Source organism: Etheostoma spectabile, unplaced genomic scaffold (assembly GCF_008692095.1).
Source record: "Etheostoma spectabile isolate EspeVRDwgs_2016 unplaced genomic scaffold, UIUC_Espe_1.0 scaffold00006419, whole genome shotgun sequence".
Lineage (NCBI taxonomy): Eukaryota > Metazoa > Chordata > Actinopteri > Perciformes > Percidae > Etheostoma > Etheostoma spectabile.
The window spans coordinates 70,882-91,182 of NW_022603378.1; the positions used below are offsets into that span (position 1 = coordinate 70,882).

The window sequence follows — 20,301 nt, forward strand, 5'->3', positions numbered from 1 at the left end:
TATTGATGATAATATCCATGAGATTAGATTTGATGGCTGAAGGGTGAAAGTTGGACCCAGCAGAGTCTTTGGGTCTGAGTCCAGTTCTGTAACATCCTCTGAACCAACGGATCAACCAGAGGAGGAGACAGCATGTTTAACAGCTTTATATCATATTTATTAATGCCCCCCCACCAGGTTACTCTGTCAACATCACATTAACATCAGAATAAATCAGCCTCTTATCCACTCAACAGCACGTCAGAAAAGCATTAAAACATTAAACTTACACAAAGAAAACTTAACAATAAATATATTTATGATATGACTTCAGTTTTGGGAATCTTAAATTCCTTCCTCTAATATTTGATGAAAGGACCCTCTAACACCAGATTTATTTTAACCTAATGGGAAACTACTGAACCTATTTTTGCCATCTTCTGCACTGCACCCCCGACAGACCTCCATCTTTTCGACCTCCCATTTGTTTTAGATGGTTGACCTTCTCTGTGTCCTTTCTCTTCTCCATCTCCTCAATCAGGAAGTCCAGGTGGACATAACTAGACAGTGAAACCTCATTCAGGGCGATCTGCTCCAGTTGGACAACATGCTGGTAGGCTTCATCCACCAAAGGTATTTTCTTTGCTTCCAGGGTTTCCATCTCTTTCTGAAGAGTTTCCAAAATGCTCTCTTTCTTCTCAGTTTCTGCTTTAATATTTACTTTCAAATCTTCTAGAGTTTTTTTAACTTGTCTTGTCTTGTTCACATACTTCCATTTATCTTTCACATGAGCTGATGCAGGACACTTCCTTCTACATGAAGTGCAGTGGCCACCTTTTATGACCTCACAGTGTCCTGGTTTCCAGGCCATTGTGCATCCAGGATAGTGACAGTTCTCCTCACAGACAGTACAGCAGACAGCTGCTTCATAGAACACCAACCCCCACATCCCACCATCAATAGGTTCTTTATCTTTGTAGACCTCATCAACTTCTATAGTGAACTTCTCATTGTTCTTCATCTCTTCTTCATGTTTCTTCAGACCATCCTGAGTCTGTTGGATCTCTGTTTGCTTTAGATCGATCAACTTAATTCTCTCTTCCAGGTTTTGGATGCAGGCTGTCAGTCTGACTCTCTCGTTCAGGACTTTCACGGTTGTCTCCAACTTCTGAGGTTCAGTTGTTCCCAGAAAGGTTGTGAACTGCTTCATTCCTTTCATTGATGTTTTATCTGCATGTTCAAGGACTTCTGCATCCTCTGTCCTGTCTTCATGTTGGCGATTATTAAACAGGAAGTGAAGAGGTTGATTCTTCTTATTTTTGGCACATTTAATCTTTGCAGCCTTGAGAGCTTTCAGAACATTTTTAGATGCACTTCCATCTGAGTGTGTAATGAAGGTGACGATGTTCTTCTCCATGTCTTTTCCAAACAGAGACACCACTGAATCTAAGATGTACCTCAGTCGCTCAGTCAGTCGAGTCACACTCGCTTTCATCACCAGACCCACTGCATCAATCTCAACAACTCCATCGACTGACTGGAACAAGTCTAATAATCTTTGACTGATGATGTCATCATGCTCGATCCCTCTGATGTCTCCGTATCCAGGAGTATCGATGATGGTCAGAGAGTAGGGCAGAGTTTTATCTTCAAAACCAAAGATCTGGTACACGATCACATCTGATGTCTGACTTTCTAATTGACTTCTCTCCTCCTCCTCTACTATCTGAAACCAGACATCGTCCTTCCACTCCACTCCCATGGCGTAGTTGACCAGAGCGTTGATCAGAGTAGATTTTCCTGCTCCTGTTTCACCAACAAGTAAGATGGTTTTATTTTCCTTGTTTGAATCTTTTTCACCAAGAGTCATTCTTGTCAGAGTTCCAATCTTCTCTTCCTTTGGTATCAACTGGTAGAGAGTGGGAGATCCTGAATGGATCTTATCTTTGCAGGTGATGTTGTCATATTTGGATGATGTGTTCCTGTAGAAAAGTAACGAGCAGAGCTCAAAACATGAATTGGTGCATTAGAGATGGATTTATAAAGCTGTAATAGTAATTATGTAGGCCAGTAATATCATGACCAGAGCTGTCAGTTTAACGCGTTAATAACAGCGTTCAACATTCTGTTACAACAACTAGTATCGTTAGAAAAACTACAACACCCACCGGATTTAGCTAATCCGGAAACAAAACAGGGACGCTGCACACACGCTGGGTTTGCGAGCCGGCCAAAGAGTGGTAACATACCTGCAAACTAGGCGCTTTTCGGCAAGAATCGCCGTTTTGAATGTGAAAATGTCATCCATGTGAATTTTGTAGATCCGAAGAGTTTTTATTTGGAGGGAGGGGAGGTGGCGGGGGTGTTGCTAATACGGCAACATGTCTTAACAACCGTTATCTACCGGACCGAGTAGCAACGCAGATTCCGGTGCCTTATTTAGGTGCCGCTTAATTGCCGTCACTTCTCTGTGATGCTCTGAAAACGGACATTAGAAACATCGCCACACGGGACGCAGGTCAACACTACACTTAGCAGCAGGTAACGTTAGCCTACCGTTAGCTAGCAGCTGGAGTTAACAGTTAAAATGCTGCTGCCAGCTGAACGGTGTAAAATGTGACTGTATGTCACTGGAGAGGTTTCTGAGTCAGCAGCTGCTGCTGTCTGAAAAACACAGACTCAGCCTCGCCAGCCTCGTGGTGCATATAAAGTTATAGTAAAATACCCTTTTCCCATCCAGTGGTTGTTTTTGCCATTTTGTCCTCAGTTTGAACAACAAAAAATAAATGGGACAAAAAGAAATCGAGGGACATTTATGATAGATAAAAACGTGACATCAATGCGTTTAATCGCTAGTTAACTATCAGAATCAGCTTTATTCGCCAGGTATGTGGACACATACAAGGACATTTTTCTTTGGAGCATCGTTACTCACACTGTTCTTACACACACAAAAACAACCAAAACAAAATATACACACTAATATATACACACTAATATATACACAATATATACATACTTAAAACAGAAACAATATAGAGGCATGAGTGCAATGAAGAGATCAATAAAATTATTTTAAATGTGGAGCATAGTGCAAAGGATACTGGGATAAATAGTATTATGTTATTATATTACAATATGAAAGTAATGCGAATAATTGCGATATGTTATAATATATATAAATATTTAAATAATTTCTTGAGTTTAGATGAACCCAAACCCCCTCAGAGAGATAAGAATGTGTGCCTAGGGTAGCTCAGTTGGTATAAAGAGGGTTATTCCTCGAAGGGAGAGCCGCTGGCACCTTCGTTTTGTTAGATAACATCATAATCTGTTTTTTTCAGAATTTAACACCAGTTTGAGATGGAACAGGTGTGACTGTATAGTGTCAGATGCGGCCTGCAGACCATCGCAACAGTGTGTGCATGACAAACAATGATGTCATCTTCGTCATGCTGTGTGGACGTTCCCATAAAACGCTGCGTTTGGTGTTATTTGAGTCTTGGATTGGCACTAAATGGATAGATCGGTTCCTCCTACTTCCGTCAAGAGGAACACGTCTTTATATGGAGATCAATAGAGAAAATGGAAATAAATTTAGTCTTTATAAAAATCTAACTGAATTAATTTTATAGATTCAATATTATCTGTAATATAGAATTAGTTCTCCAATCTGTCTTCTATCAGCTGCAAAATCTCAGCAGTATGAAACAGACCAATAACATCATAAATAAGTTAATAAATTTGAATATGAAATACATCCTGAACATGGGCGTAACTTTCTTCTACCAGATGGGGAAGACAATGAACATTTCATAAGAACACTATTGGAAGTGGGGGCATATAATTAGGTTAAGCTGTATTGTTAGGATATGTGTAGTTGTGGAACTCCAGTAAGAAGGCTGACTGTTTTGTCCTGCTGTCTCTTCCCTTCCCTGTGTTCTCAGTTTTTTCCCTTCCCATTGTCCCTGTCTGTCTTGTCTGTTTTGTTTGTATAGGCGTGTTCAGCAGGCTCATCTCCGCTGGCAGTGCTTCTCACCTGTGGCTCTTCATCTGCAGCTCACCGCACCTGTGGCTCATCATTCATTACTCTCCCTGAGAGAGAGGCCTTGGAGACTTACATTCGTGACTCCCTTCTTACTGGTCTTATGCGCCCCTCTTCATCTCCTGTAGGAGCAGGTTTCTTTTTTGTTGCTAAAAAGGACAAGTCCCTTCGTCCCTGTATCGATTTCCGTGGCCTCAAAAATATCACTGTTTAAAACAAGTACCCTTTACCACTAATCAACTCGGCCTTTGAACCCCTGCAGCAGGCCACGGTCTTTTCCAAACTGGATCTTCGCAACGCCTAACAACTGGTGTGTATATAGGAAGGAGACGAATGGAAGACGGCGTTCAACACCCCCCTCCACCACTTCGAAAACTTGGTAATGCCGTTTGGGCTGACTAATGCTCTTGCAGTTTTCCAAAGCCTATTTAACGATGTTCTCCGTGACTTCCTGAACCGTTTTGTGTTTGTTTATCTGGACGATATTTTGAATTTTCATCTCCGCTGGTGGTGCTTCTCACCTGCGGCTCATCATTCATTACTCTCCCTGTTAAATACTCTGGTTCTGCTCCCACTCTTCGCCAGTTCATCAGATTGCCATACGTGGTATTGTGCTCCGGCCTCTTTATAGTTTGTCAAGTACTTTTGTCGTTTTACTAACTGTCCGTTCTCGTTCCGCCGTAGTGCCATCCCTGTGCCTGCCTGCCTACCTGCCTACCTGCCTGCCATCCTGTCTGTCCGCCCTGACTGCTCCTCTACACACCATCACCTGAGCTCCGTCAAGCCTGGATTTCCTCAACACTTTGGCTCACCCTGTTATATCAATAAATCCTACCTGATCTATTTACTCTTGTGTCCGCTCCTGAATCCTTCCTGTGTATCACAACACTGACAAAGCTACTTAGTCCCTTCAGACATTAGATGACGGATTCTTTTCTCTAAAACAGATGATTCTGAACTGCCAAAATGTATGAATGTGTGTGAATGGTAAATGGTTTCTCTACTATGAAGAAGAGCTTTGATTAGACTAGAAAAGTGCTGTATGAAAACGGTCTATTTACTGTAAGTCCATTTAAAGCCCATATTTTGAGGAGGGGACAATGCTCAGATGGTGTAGGTCCTCCACCCCCCCACACACACAATTTACGCCTATGATCTTGAAGTAGATATATTAGGCAATACATGTATCAATTCAGTAGTTCAGTGAGAACATTTTATGAAATTAATCAGAATTTCTCACATTTCTGCATCATCAACTGAATGCATGTAGGTTCCCATGGCAACACGATGCATGTAACTTTAAATGTGTTGTATTTTATATAGCGCTTTTCTGATCTTAACAACTACTCAAAGCGCTTTAACATCATACAGGAACCATTCACCATCACACACATTCACACTCCGATGGCACAGCATCGGGGGAAACTCGGGGTTCAGTGTCTTGCCCAAGGACACTTAGACATGGGACTGCAGGGCCAGGGATTAAACCTTGTCATAGGTGAACAATGACAGTTCAGTGGGTAAAATGGGCATGCACGGCAACACCATCCTTGGTAGCTACAGCGTGTCCTTGGATAACGAGGTTTGGATAAAGCTCTGGTCAGATAAAGGCCTGAAATGCTCAAAAATCATCTTTCAGGTGGTAGTGATGGCGCAGTGATATGTCACATGCCTATAGTGTGGGAGATCATTGTTGGAGCCATTTATGCTATTTTGTTATTTTATATTTTCTCAGTATAATTAACTATGGTTTAATATGATATTGCCTGGTTTCAGTCTGTCTCGGGTGACTTGTGACTAGAAATGTCTCTGCACTACCTATTTGGCCGATCACCTGTCCAGGTGGGACTGTGGAGGTGATTGGTAACGAGGTGGCGGGAGTAGAAGGGACAGTTTTTGGACCGTGCTCATGACTCTGATATGTACTAAATAAACATTTAAGTTGTAAAAAAGCCAGCTGCTGCGTGTCCGAGACCCACTGTAATTCATCAACCAATGTGTCCCTGAGCAAGGCACTTAACCCATAGTTGCTCCAGAGGCGTGCAACCTCTGACATATGGCAATTGTAAGTGGCTTTGGACACCCAACTGTGAAGAACATTATTCTGCATAGGGTGACATGATGTTGTGAAGCAACAGTCTGAATTGCAGAAACTGGACTTTACGGAACTGCTGGACACAGTCAGCCCCCTAAACGCAGATGTGCTTATCAGTGGCCCTATATCTACCTACCTACCTACCTACCTACCTACCTATCTCGCCAGTCAGAAGAGGAGATGAGAGATTCAGCCGGCTGTTGGCACTAAACAAATGGCTTTCAACTGAATGTACCGTCCATTCTTTGCAGTTCATTGACAATCTTAACATTTTCTGGGAGCGCAGACATCTTTTTAAAGCAGATGGACTTTCCCTTAACAACCCAGGAATCTACTCTACTTTCTGCTCCACACATCTGCTCCCTCTGCCAAGGACACGAGACAAGACAAATCAAAACAAGAGGAAGACACAACAAAGTGCGGCAGCTAACTCCTCCCCCCAGACTGATAAGGACGCTTGTGTGCAAAATCTAGCGAGCACTACCTGATATGTGCCGGGTCTTGGCTGCAGGACTAGTGATACTAATGACTCTTTCCAAGACAAGCCCGGGCCCTGTGGATTCAATTCTTCCTCAATTTCTGTTGTGATAGGTAATAGGAAAAGAATGGCGAATAAGCACTTAACTGCAAACTTAGCAAATTTAGCATCCATTCCTCGTCAGCTACAGCCTGTCCCAAAAAATGAGAACACACTAACACTAGCCTTACTAAACGTCAGGTCTTTGGCAGGAAAATCCTTTTAATCAATGATTTTATTATCAACACAATCTAGATTTTATGTTTTTAACTGAAACCTGGTTAGACCATAACAACAGCGCTGCTGGTCTCATCGAGTCAGCTCCCCCTAACTTCAGTTTTATGAGCGAGAATAGAGTGAATAAGAAAGGAGGTGGAGTCGCCATTTGTTTAATGACTCATTCCCTGTACCAAATATGCTATGGAAGTTTTGCTTCTTTTGAATATGTTGCTCTTCAATTAAGATCTTCCCCTCAAGCGATGTTTCTAAATATCTACAGGCCACCTAAATATGATGACTTCACTGAACTGCTGTCTATAATCTGTATTAACTTTGATTGTGTAATCATTGCGGGTGATTTTAACATTCATGTTGACAGCCCCCAGGACAGGGGGACCAAAGAACTGGGTTGTGTTTTTGATCAATCAACCAATCAATCATTGGGATTGTTACTTCCACGACCACACTGTTGAGCTCTATTATGAATTATTCTTATGGCTCTTTTTGTAATATACTGTGTAAGTATTGTGATAAACTTCTCTTATGTAGTGAATTGTCCCATAATGTATTAAGATGTGATCCAGCCGTGTTTAACACTGTGTTTTAATAAGTAATACTCACGTTGCCATGGTAACGGCTTCCCAGGAGATTAGGATGGAGGACCTTGTAGTTTTCTGGAAGAACAAGTCAGTGATCAACCATGGTGAGTTTGATATGGGGGGGGGGGGGGCATGGCTCTGAGCTACATCAGTTACATTCCTGCTTTATGACATCACTTTATTCTGATAACTGATAATTATAACTTCTTTTTGAGAGAGAAACCATAACATACAGTTTATCTCTATGTTGATGTTTTCACAGACAAAATAATATCTATTGACCATCCTTTAGACAGATAATGGTTCAAAAGATTTAATGATTAAATCTGAAATGATCATCTATCACGTTGTAACCCTGACCTCTGGCATTGTAACATCAGAGGAGTGTGTATGTGGGAACTTCTCTCTGGACTCTTTAGAAACATAAGTCCTCCTCTTTAGAGACACTCTTTAGAGACACTTGAAAATATATTTTAAATTTTTACCCCCTAAAACGTGCTGCAGCTCCCCATCCTCGGCCCTCTGTGATGACCCTGAGTTCATTGTGAAGCTAACACTCAGTTTGTTGTTTCTAGTGGCATTGTGACACTAGGCCTTACTGACACAGAGCTACAGAGGTTAGAACACAGAATTTCTATTTCCGTCCAAGTAAATCATCTGAAAAATTAATAAAAAGCACTACTGTAAGAATATTACATGGGCTATATACTAAAATAGTACCCTAGCCACATGTCTCAACTTAGAACAGAAAAAATCAAGAAAACAATGACTTATAAAATGGATTTTATATGAATGTATTTCTACAGATATGTCTGTGCGTTTGTCTTATTTCTTAAATACAACACTTCTGAAATACAAAAACACATCAACATCACTCACACATATACCTAAAATAACTACATGCATAGATTTATAGGAATAAGTAATCATAATTTGATGAAATGGTGAAATGCCATAAGAAGGCCTTATTTTTGCTTTGACAGAGCTGGAGACATCACAGGGTTACAGTTTTCTGGTCATGTTGGTATCAATCAACTCGCCTTCTTATTTGCTACACAGGGAGGCTGGTTTCATGACTTCTTCTTTCCCACAATCTTTTCCACGTGGGCCCAATGGGGACTGTGGGATTTGATTGGCTTGTCTCAGGGATCTCTCGAGATAGACTGAAGCTATTGGCTGGGAACAAAGTTCAGTGGAATCGGCTGAAGCTAGATTTCTCCACATCAAAACTTGGCCAGAAACTACAAGATTGTGAGGGAAGCAACTATTTTTGGATTACAAGGCTTGGATATTCTAATACCTTGGAGTGTTGGCAATGGAGGAAAAAAATGTTTATGGCAATCTTTCACCGGTGTGATTAAAGACACGAGGAGACAAGTAGGAAAACACACTCGATTAGACTCAAATCTTTCTGTGTTTCTTTACTTACTAACGTGATTATAACCACTGTAAGTCACCTTATGCTTTGTGTGTGGGCTTGATGGAATCATGAGACTTTAAGCTTTCTAATGACGTGTGCATGAGCATGTTCATGACGATTTAATGCTTGCAATTCAGTAGTGAAGATAACGTTTTCTCAAAAGTCCCGTTGCCGGGACCCAATTCTCTTAAATGCTCGACCAACAACCCTGGACCGACTGGAGGGTCCAGCACAGTTAGAACTGTTCACATTTCATATTAATGCCATCTTTCAAAACAGATTAACACTTTACCTTGATTTATTTTCTAGGAAACAGGAAGACAGACTGATTCAGAAACATCCAACCTGTGGTACATACCTGTGTTGTTGAAGTCCTGGTCCACCCAGGAAGAGGATCAGTTTATGTATCTGGAGGTCCTGAAGCTCGGTGACGGGGTGACTACGGACACTGTCTGGAAGAAAGGAAATAATAAATGTAATGTAGTATGTTCAGGTATTAGTTATGGTAAATACATTTTCCTCATGCATTGATACGTGGTGTATCTCCTGGTATTATTAGTAGTAGTAGTATAGGAAGTATCATTTAAAGTAGTTCCAGTTCCAAAGTGTTCTTACCTGTGTTGTAGGTCTGTGATGCTGAGGAGGCAGAGATAGAGAGACAGTTAATATACCTTCAGAAAGGGGAGGAGGCTCTGTGGTCACATGATTTCCCAGAAATTGTCTCAGAGACAGAGTACCTTATAGACTGCAGTGAAGTCTTTTTTAAGATTTTAATGTCACGTGATTTCCCAGAAACAGACTGACTTCAAATTATCAGTCTAACCAGAGGGAAAGTGAGGGAGGAGTTCTCTTTAGATAAAACTGTTACTGATCACCTGAGACAAAGTTCAGGTGATCAGTACAAGTATTATAGTAAAATAAGTAATAATTATGAATGTATTAAACAACATTTGTCACAGGTAATCAGAGAGCATGTGTGGATTAGGAGTTATGTCCAACAAGGGAAACCTTCACAGAACAAAATATCAGACTAATAATCAACTTATTACTCAAATATGGAGAATCTCAAACATACTGTCTCTAAAAGAACAAAACCTCAAAGATAATCCCAATCAAAAAATATGTTCTAGTAGAAATATAAGGTATCTTGTTCTCCTTTAGCTTTAGAGCAGAGCAATCAAGTTGTGATCTGTGCGTGCACGTCTCATCGTTAAACCCGACAAACGAGAGGAGCAGCTGGTGTCCGTCACACTTCTGAGTTTCAGATCTTGATAATGGTCTCTGACCTCCCAGAGAAAGGTCACGCTCTGTTCAGAAGAACGTAATCAAATGTTTGGGTCACGCCGTGGGTTGTTCTGTGCTCAGCTGATCGCTCATCTTGATTTCAGAGGATAGAACGTCTCTAAAAGCTTTTTAAAAAACAGCTAAAACAGATAGATGACTGGTAGTGTTGGTGAAACTTCCTTTAACCTTTTCCATCTTAGATAACATCACCTGACGACATATTCTATTGAAGGTGTTGTCGTTCAACCTTAGCGTCATTTTTCTTCAACGTTTTAATTTACAGTAAACAGATTTAATCAGGAAACAGTTCAGAGAATCAGAACAAATGAAACATTTTCTGTAACCTGCACCGACCGGTCAGACTGGTCTCCTGGTATTATCTTACATCGTGTACTTAAAAGACCTTTCTGTCTTTCACTGGAGGGACATTATTTGACCTTTGGACATCAAGTGACTTTGTAAAAATGTCCTCTGTCCATATTTTTGGTTTTTGGTCAATTGTTCAGTGTCTGAACTCCTGCCTAAATAACTTTACTGGTCCTACATTTAAGACCTGATCCAAATCCGAGCCGTGGAAACCTACTCAGAATCAACATTTAGTCGATCAATTCACTTCTAGAAAAAAGACTCAAGCTGAGAGTGAGCCAATGAACGTCACACTGGGTCTGAGGAGGAAAAGAGGAAAAGATAGTTTCATTTTAATTTGACATTAACAAGTAACATAAGGGAAAGCCTTTTAGCATTGGCCTATAAAACATGTTTTTCAATCAGTGTGTGTGTGTAAGTGTATATCCATCTTAGAATATGCAACAACTCCAGATTAATGACAAGACAGAATCTAGAAGAAGAACGCCTAACAGCCAGTCCACTATATACTAGTCCACTACTATAACTATAAAAATGGATTCAAATGAACTACAAAGTCAGACAAAACACAGAAAAAACAAAGTCCAGAAAGGAAAATAATAAACTGTGTGAATATCCGGACTACTTGTCACAGATTAGAGAGGCTTTTTAAATTACTTTACTTTTTAAAAGTAACTTGCCCAACACAGACACACACACACAACCCCCAACACACACACTAACACACACACACACACACACACCATCAGAATACACACACGCACACACCATCAGAATACACACACAGACACACACACACATCATCAGAATAGACACACACACACACACACACGCGCGTCAACATCATTCTTTAATGATGACTGTTCTCTACAGGGTTGACCAATGTCCCTAACACGCAGGTGCGCTTCATGAGCAGTGGACAGGTGAATAAAGGCCACATTCTTGACCTACATACACAAATACAAGTGTTATATTTTATGTGTATGTGTGTGTGTGTGTGTTTGTGTGTGTGTGTGTGTGTGTGTGTGTGTGTGTGTGAGAAGGCGTCAAGTGATAAGGAACTTCTGCGAGAAATAGAGAAATTGTTAAGAATTTGGTGTTTTGTCTATTTTGTGTGTGTGTGTGTGTTTGTCTGTAACAGCCATCAATGGTAATATTGTCCCAATGTCTCCCGATTCTTTTAGTCCACAGGTTAGCTTTACACTCAGCCCCCCCCCCCCCTCCAATTCATGCTCACTAAAGAAGCCTCAACACTGTTAGTTGATTAGTAATCTACATATTTCTTTACTTTGAGCCTTACTCTGTTTAAATGGAGTGCACACATGTTAAAGTGATAAATAATCATTGTTCTGTTATGTTAATCATCATATTTGGTTCTTGGTTACCAGGCTGGAGGGCCGGGCCTTCCTGGGGGAGAAAAGGCCAAAGGTCCTGTGGTCTGCCAATCCAGCCATACCATGTGCTGCCATGTCAGGGGGGTTCAATGTGTCCTTTGGTTTGTCCAAACCAGTCTCCATGTCTCCTTGTGTCTGATTCAGTGAGGTCCGTTTGTTTAGTTCACTTCCTGTTTTGTTGATGCTATTTTGAGTAAAGTTATATTTTGTTGACATATTTTAAAGGCCCAGATATTAAGTTCTTGGTACACAGCACATCATAAAAGCATTAAAGGCTCTAAGATTCTGACTTTTGAAAACTTTAGAAACAGCCACGCAATTGCATTTTATTTTCAGATTCAAAATACCGCCTTACCAGCACTTGTTGCACCTTTTCCGACACCCGTGAGACCAGGACCCCTCACTAGGTCAGTCTCACAGGCCCGACACACGTGAGACCTGGACCCCTCACTAGGTCGGTCTCACAGGCCCGACACACGTGAGACCTGGACCCCTCACTAGGTCGGTCTCACAGGCCCGACACACGTGAGACCTGGACCCCTCACTAGGTCGGTCTCACAGGCCCGACACACGTGAGACCTGGACCCCTCACTAGGTCGGTCTCACAGGCCCGACACACGTGAGACCTGGACCCCTCACTAGGTCGGTCTCACAGGCCCGACACACGTGAGACCTGGACCCCTCACTAGGTCGGTCTCACAGGCCCGACACACGTGAGACCTGGACCCCTCACTAGGTCGGTCTCACAGGCCCGACACACGTGAGACCTGGACCCCTCACTAGGTCGGTCTCACAGGCCCGACACACGTGAGACCTGGACCCCTCCCTAGGTCGGTCTCACAGGCCCGACACATGTGAGACCAGGACCCCTCACTAGGTCGGTCTCACAGGACCCTTATATCCCGGTTCCCTCATACAAAAACAACTTTGGTCAGAAATCTTTTTTTTATACATACACTACCATTCAAAAGTTTGGGGTCCCATTGAAATGTCCTTATTTTTGAAGGAAAAGCACTGTACTTCTCAATGAAGATAACTTTAAACTAGTCTTAACTTCCACTCTCTACATTGCTAATGTGGTAAATGACTATTCTAGCTGCAAATGTCTGGTTGTTGGTGCAGTATTTACATAGGTGTATAGATATGGGGCGCCGTTTGTAAAGCGGCTCACGCTGAAAATAACAGCAACATTTTATCACATTTAGCTTTAAAAAATGTTTAAAAAACTGGTATGAAATTTTGAGGGTCACTTTCTTGCACATTTACAACAATATTTGTCAACTTGGAAATATTTTAAATAGTTAAATCCAAATATTAAATGTTACACCTAAATGTTAAATGCTAAATCTAAATCTAAATGTTAAATCTAAATCTAAATCTAAATGTTAAATCTAAATATTAAATCTAAATCTAAATCTAAATGTTAAATCTAAATATTAAATCTAAATCTAAATGTTAGATCTAAATATTAAATCTAAATCTAAATGTTAAATCTAAATCTAAATCTAAATATTAAATCTAAATGTTAAATCTAAATCTAAATCTAAATGTTAAATCTAAATGTTTTGGGTGAAACTAAATATTTAGCTAATATGCAAATGAAATGCCGGTAACCGGAAGTACCAAAATAAAAGCTGGAGGAGGTCAGTGTATGTTTATAGTGTCAAATAACGAATAAAAATCATCTCATCCGGGGATATGGACTCTTGAACTTGGACAAACGTGATAATAACTAACTAAAATAATAAACACAGTGGGGGAAACTGTATTTGAAGAGTACTTTGAGTTTGTAGTGTCACTTGAATGAATGGTGTCGGACTTATAGCCACTATAGCCAGCCACGAGGGGGGGGGGGGCTCACTTTGACTGGTCAGTCACGTTCGCTTGCATTAAGGCCAGCTAGAGCCTATCCCCGCCCCCCCGACAAGGCACGGTACTGTTGGCCATGGTCACTCTGCGAAATGTCTAACGAATCAGCGTTAGCCGAGAACATCGGCAGAGCCGTCCCGGTGGCTGAACAAACTTATTCAACAGCGACAGCCTCAGGGCCACCTCGGTAAGCATGTTTTCCAAAACACGGAGCTAGCATTGTGTTGTTGTCAAGGCTAACTTAACTAAACTAGCTAACGGTAGCTAGCCAGTAGAGATTTGCTACTACCTTGACAACAATACAATGCTAGCTCCGTGATTTGAAAACATGCTTACCGAGGTGGCCTGCGGTGGCCCTGAGGCTGTTGCTGTCGCTGTTGAATAAGTTTGTTCAGCCACCAGGACGGCTCTGCCGATGTTCTCGGCTAACGCTGATTCGTTAGACATTTCGCAGAGTGACCATGGCCAACAGTAGTTTACCGTACCTTGGCGGGGGCGGGCGGGGATAGGCTCTAGCTGGCCTTAATGCAAGCGAACAGGACAGATCAGTCAAAGTGAGCCCCCCCCCCCCCCCCCCCCCCCGTGACTGGCTATAGTGGATACAGGTCATAATTCCCACACCATTCATAAAAGTCACACTAAAAACTCAAAGTAGGCTACTGTTTCTCCAACTGTGTTTATTATTTTAGGTAGTTATTATCACGTTTATCCAAGTTCAAGAGTCCATTTCCCCGGATGAGATGATTTTTGTTCGTTATTTGACACTATAAACATACACTGACCTCCTCAAGCTTTTATTTTGGTACTTCCGGTTACCGGCATTTCATTTGCATATTAGCAAAATATTTAGTTTCACCCAAAACATTTAGATTTAATATTTAGATTTAACATTTAGATTTAGATTTAGATTTACCATTTAGATTTAGATTTAATATTTAGATTTAACATTTAGATTTAGATTTAGATTTAACATTTAGATTTAGATTTAACATTTAGAATTAACATTTAGATTTAGATTTAGCATTTAGATTTAGATTTAGCATTTAGATTTAACATTTAACATTTAGGTGTAACATTTAATATTTGGATTTAACTATTTAAAATATCTCCAAGTTGACAAATATTGTTGTAAATGTGCAAGAAAGTGACACTCAAAATTTTATACCAGTTTTTTAAACAGTTTTTAAAGCTAAATGTGACAAAATGTTGCAGTTATTTTCAGCGTGAGCCGCTTTACAAACGGCGCCCCATATATAGAGGCCCATTTCCAGCAACTATCACTCCAGTGGTCTAATGGTCCAATGTGTTTGCTCATTGGCTCAGAAGGCTCATTGATGATTAGAAAACCCTTGTGCAATCATGTTCACACATCTGGAAACAGTTTTGGTCGTTACAGAAGCTCCAAAACTGACCTTCCTTTGAGCAGATTGAGTTTCTGGATCATCACATTTGTGGGGTCAATTAAACGCTCAAAATGGCCAGAAAAAGAGAACTTTCATCTGAAACTCGACAGTCTATTCTTGTCCTTAGAAATGAAGGCTATTCCATGCGAGACATTGCTAAGAAATGGAAGATTTCCTACAACGGTGTGTACTACTCCCTTCAGAGGACAGCACCAACAGGCTCTAACCAGAGTAGAAGAAGAAGATAAGGACATTAGAGTCTCTAGTTTGAGAACCAGACGCCTCACAGGTCCCCAACTGGTGTCTTCATTAAATAGTACCCGCAAAACACCAGGGTCAACATCTACAGTGAAGAGGCGGCTGCGGGATTCTGGGCTTCAGGGCAGAGGGGCAAAGAAAAAGCCATATCTGAGACTGGCCAATACAAGAAAAAGATTAAGATGGGCAAAAGAACACAGACATTGGACAGAGGAAGACTGGAAACAAGTGTTGTGGACGGATGAATCCAAGTTTGAGGTGTTTGGATCACAAAGAAGAACGTTTGTGAGACGCAGAACAAATGAGAAGATGCTGGAAGAATGGCTGACGCCATCTGTTCAGCATGGTGGAGGTAACATGATGGTCTGGGGGTGCTTTGGTGCTGGTAAGGTGGAGATGTGTTCAGGGTCAAAGGGATTCTGAATAAGGAAGGCTAGCACTCCATCAAGCAACGCCATGCCATACCCAGTGGACAGCGCTTGATTGGAGCCAGTTTCATCCTACAACAGGACCATGACCCTGAACACACCTCCACATGGTGAAGAACTCTTTAGAGCAGAAGCAGGCAGCTGGTCTTCTATCGGTGATGGGGGGGCCAGGCAGTCCCCAGACCTGAACCCCATGGAGCTGTTGTGGGAGCAGCTTGACCGTATGGTACCAGGAAGTGCCCATCCAACCAATCACACTGGTGGAGCTGCTTCTGGAAGCGTGGGGGGGCATTTCTCCAGATGACCTCAACAAATGAACAGCTAGAAGGCCAAAGGTCTGCAACGCTGGAACTGCTGCAGACGGAGGATTCTTTGACCAAAGCAAAGTTTGATGTAAAAAAAATCTGATTTCAAATACAAATCATTATTTCTAACCTTGTCAATGTCTCGACTCTATTTTCTATTCATGTCACAACGTATGGTGGAGAAGAAGTGGGACTTTTCAGGAAAACACAAAATTGTTTGGGTGACCCCAAACTTTTGAACGGTAGTGTATACAAAGATTGACAGGTTGAATAACATCCCGTATCACATCAGAACTCTATCATCCATCACATATTTTAAAAAGGCCAAACAGCTCCTTATTAACAGTTACACCTGCACACATTAAAACATTTGTTTATGTATTGTCCAAGCCTTGTTTGCACTGACCGTATCTGTTCAGCCCAGCTGATGTCTTTTATAAATGTCTTTGTTCCTTATGTAACTGTATTGTGGTTTTCAGTTGTTGAAATCTATATTTTTATATAGATGTCTTGTATTAACGTCTGTCCTGACGTGCTGTAACCGTGTTTTGTGTTTCTGCAGAACAGGAACCTGCTGAAAACCAGTTTTTAAACTGAGTCAGGCCCGTTTTCTTATATTGTAATGTAATGTTACTTTTTCTAACTTTCCTGTATGATAAATATATGAAATGAAATGAAAAAAAAAAAAATTTAAACACTAACCTTACACAAAGAAAACATAAGAACAATAAATGTAGTTATGATCTGACTTCAGCTTGGGATTTGGAGGGGGGCCTGCTGAACTTTAAACAGCAGGGGGGGGGTCTTCTGTACTCAACATTAAACAGCGGGGGGGGGGGGCTGCTGTACTCAATACTAAACAGCAGAGGGCGTCCTCACTTCATTTACAGTATTTCTGAGTTGCTAAAACACATTTTTTGAAAATTTCTCTCGCTTTCCCAAAACCTTAAACACAAATCACCAAACTTAAGCTACACTGTCAAAACCTTTGACTTGTCTTGCTATATCAAACAATTGCTTCAGGACTATGTTATCTTTACCCAAAACCAAACACTGTTTTCAGATATCACACACATCCAGCTAATGCATAAACACTACACAGCAGTCAGTACACACTACAGAGATACATGCAAAACACTGCACTCAAAGCAGAGCAGGGGAAAAATTTGATATATTATGAAGTGCTTGCACAATCCTGCACACAAATAGTCACAAACAAAATATGCAGCAGATCGATAGCAATGTCTTGGAATCATTCTGCCTCAGCATCATGCCTCTGGGCATGGTCAGGCCACAGGACCTCATCAACGTCACAGGCAATCCTGTCCCTTGCTAAACAACGGGGAAAGAATCCTTTAGCATGACGAATCCAACTTGAATCGATTCCACTCCAATGTTGTCACATGCTGCATCCGTTGACTGAAGGAGATTTCCTGTGCATAAGGAGTTCTGTCATAGAGCCTCCACCTCCATGCAGAAAAAAATTCTTCAATGGGATTAAGGAAGGGCGAGTATGGTGGGAGGCACACATTTATAAAACGTGGGTTATTTTCAAACCACTCACGGATTCTAGGACCACGGTGAAAGTTCACATTGTCCCAGATCACCTCTCTCTTCACGTCTCAGTAATGCTTCCTGTAGAGCATACAGAAACGTTATAAGATGGGCAGTGTTGTAAGGTCCTAAAGTCACATGGCGGTGAATAACCCCGTAGCTGCTGATGGCAGCACATGTGGTCACGTTGCCACCACGCTGCCCTGGCAACTCTACAATGGCTCGTTGACCAATAATATTGTGGCCTCTCCTTCTCCTCTTGGTGAGATTGAAGCCAGCTTCATCCAAGAAGATGCACTCATGAGGCCTCTCCATGGAATCCAGTTGAAACATTCTCTATAGAAATGAGAAAAAGTTCATTTTTGATATAACGTAAATGACATAGCATTCCAGGCTTCATAACTCTGTATACATGTGCTGCATTACATCAACACAGTAAAGATGTACAGTAACTCAATAGTGCTTTATAATCTCTGGACATTACGTATTACTTACTTGTACATATTGATATCGTAGCTCTTTTACCCTCTCAGAATTTCTCTCAAATGGTACTCTGTAGACTTGTTTGAGACTTATCAGGTTGCGTTTCAGGACATGGTCAATTGTGGAGAGACTCACACTGTTGATTCCTTCAAAGTTCTCGTTGTCTTCCTCAACTCGCTGTTGTATTTCTCGCAGACGAATGAGATTATTTTGAAGGACCATATTGACAATAATGGTCTCCTGCTCTTGTGAGAATATACCTCTCCTTCCACCGGCATGTGGCAGTCTTTCAATTCTAGCAAATAAAACATCTTGTTAGAATTGTACAGACAGACCTAATGCAATGTAACCAAATATGTAAAATACATAAAATATATATTTTTATGTAATACTATTATTAGTTTTACTGTAATACTGCAACAAAAGGGCCAATTTTTAGAGATGTTACAGTAATTTACTGAGACATTCCACAACTGTACATACTGTACTGTAAGTTTGAGGGACCACAAATGATAGTACACTTACCGGTTGTGTTCTCTGAATGTCCTGACAATGGAGGCCACAGAGAACCTGCTTATATTTGGTTGAACACGTAGTCCTGCTTCCCTCATACTCATTCCATGAACCAGAACATGGTGGATGATTGTTGCTCTAATTTCATTGGAAATGATGGCTCTTGTTCTTCCTCTTCCTCCTCCTCCTCCTCTTCCTCCTCCGTCTCTTCTTCCTCCTCCTCCTCTTTCTCCTCCTCCTCCTCCTCCTCCTCCTCCTCCTCCTCCTCTTCCTTCTCTTCCTCTTCCTTCTCTTCCACGTCCACGTCCACGTCCACTTCTACTTCCACCTTCTCTCCTGCCCTCCATTGTGAAAATCACACATCCCATTTGGATTTGACCTGGCTTTATATCCCCATTACTGATTGGGTGCAACACATTACTGATTTGAAACAGGTGTGTTAAATTTTGAGTGCTTGTGTGTTACCGATGACAACAGTGTGTTACTTGTATTTCACTTTTGGGGCTGTGTTGTGCCATTCTGAGTTGAAGTGCACCAAAATGCTACATGTGCTTTTTGAATGACAATGTGTTTACAGTTTTGCACAAAGAGCGATTCCGATTTGCTAGCTGTGTCTAACCACATGAGAAGTGTTTAAAGTTCTACAAACTGTGTGCTTCAATCAATAAAGTGGTTTGTACACTTGCAACTTTGGTTTTGCGAATGGATTTTAGTGTTTTAGCAACTCAGAAATACTGTAAAACCAGAGCTGTTTAAACCAAGACGTTCTCACTCAGCTCATCAACATGCAGACGCTCGGTATTAAAGAATAAAACAAAGGACTTTCTGTGTGTCATTTAACCGCACATCATATCTTTTAACTTTAATTCTATTTTAAGTGTAAACTCTATTCTTTTATTTATGTATGTGAATATTTATGAGTATTTCTAGAGAGGTAAGGAGTCATTCTGAAACATTAAATGTAATTAACATAACGTTATGAAACTTTGACTCAAAAAGCTGCTGATGATCCAGTGAAGATACTCTGAACAAACTGGTTTCAAGCTGACGTTTTATTAATATTTGACAGGAAACTGCATCAATCAGGATGTTATTTCAAGAGCAACAACAGAACATATTTAATCACTCAAAATAAAAACTGAAGTGAACAAAAAATGGATCAATATGTTATATTCTGAAATATAATCTATAAAATATGAATTCATTAATCATGAAGACACCAGGTATATAATATATTATCAAACATTGATTATAATATAGGCTACATCAAAAAAAGTCCATTAGATTTTAGTTTAATTAAAAATATTAAGTTCTGTAGCATGTTGATTAAATAGAGAAGTTAACATCATGTTTAAATGATGTTTAGCCTTCTTTATATGGATATTTACATATTATGATGTCAGTGATGTATTACTGTCCCATCCCCGGTTTATTTCTGTCAACATTAGAGTAACATCAGAATAAATCACAGCAACAGCACGTTGGAGAAACATTAAGAACAAAGGCGTGACACCACAGAGGGCGCTGCTTTCAGGAATTACACAGTGGACATTTTCTTATGTAATTATTA

At 40.8% G+C, this 20,301-nt stretch overlaps 1 protein-coding gene across 1 annotated transcript; it reads right to left on the reverse strand.

The window, feature by feature from the left end:
- Positions 1-403: 403 nt before the first annotated feature.
- Positions 404-9,261, reverse strand: LOC116678087 (uncharacterized). Its single transcript, XM_032508168.1, has 3 exons — positions 9,233-9,261; positions 7,477-7,529; positions 404-1,961 (listed from the first exon to the last, which is right to left on the reverse strand). Exons 2-3 carry the CDS (start codon positions 7,482-7,484, stop codon positions 404-406), a joined length of 1,566 nt encoding a protein of 521 aa, XP_032364059.1. The 5' UTR covers positions 7,485-7,529; positions 9,233-9,261.
- Positions 9,262-20,301: the final 11,040 nt, after the last annotated feature.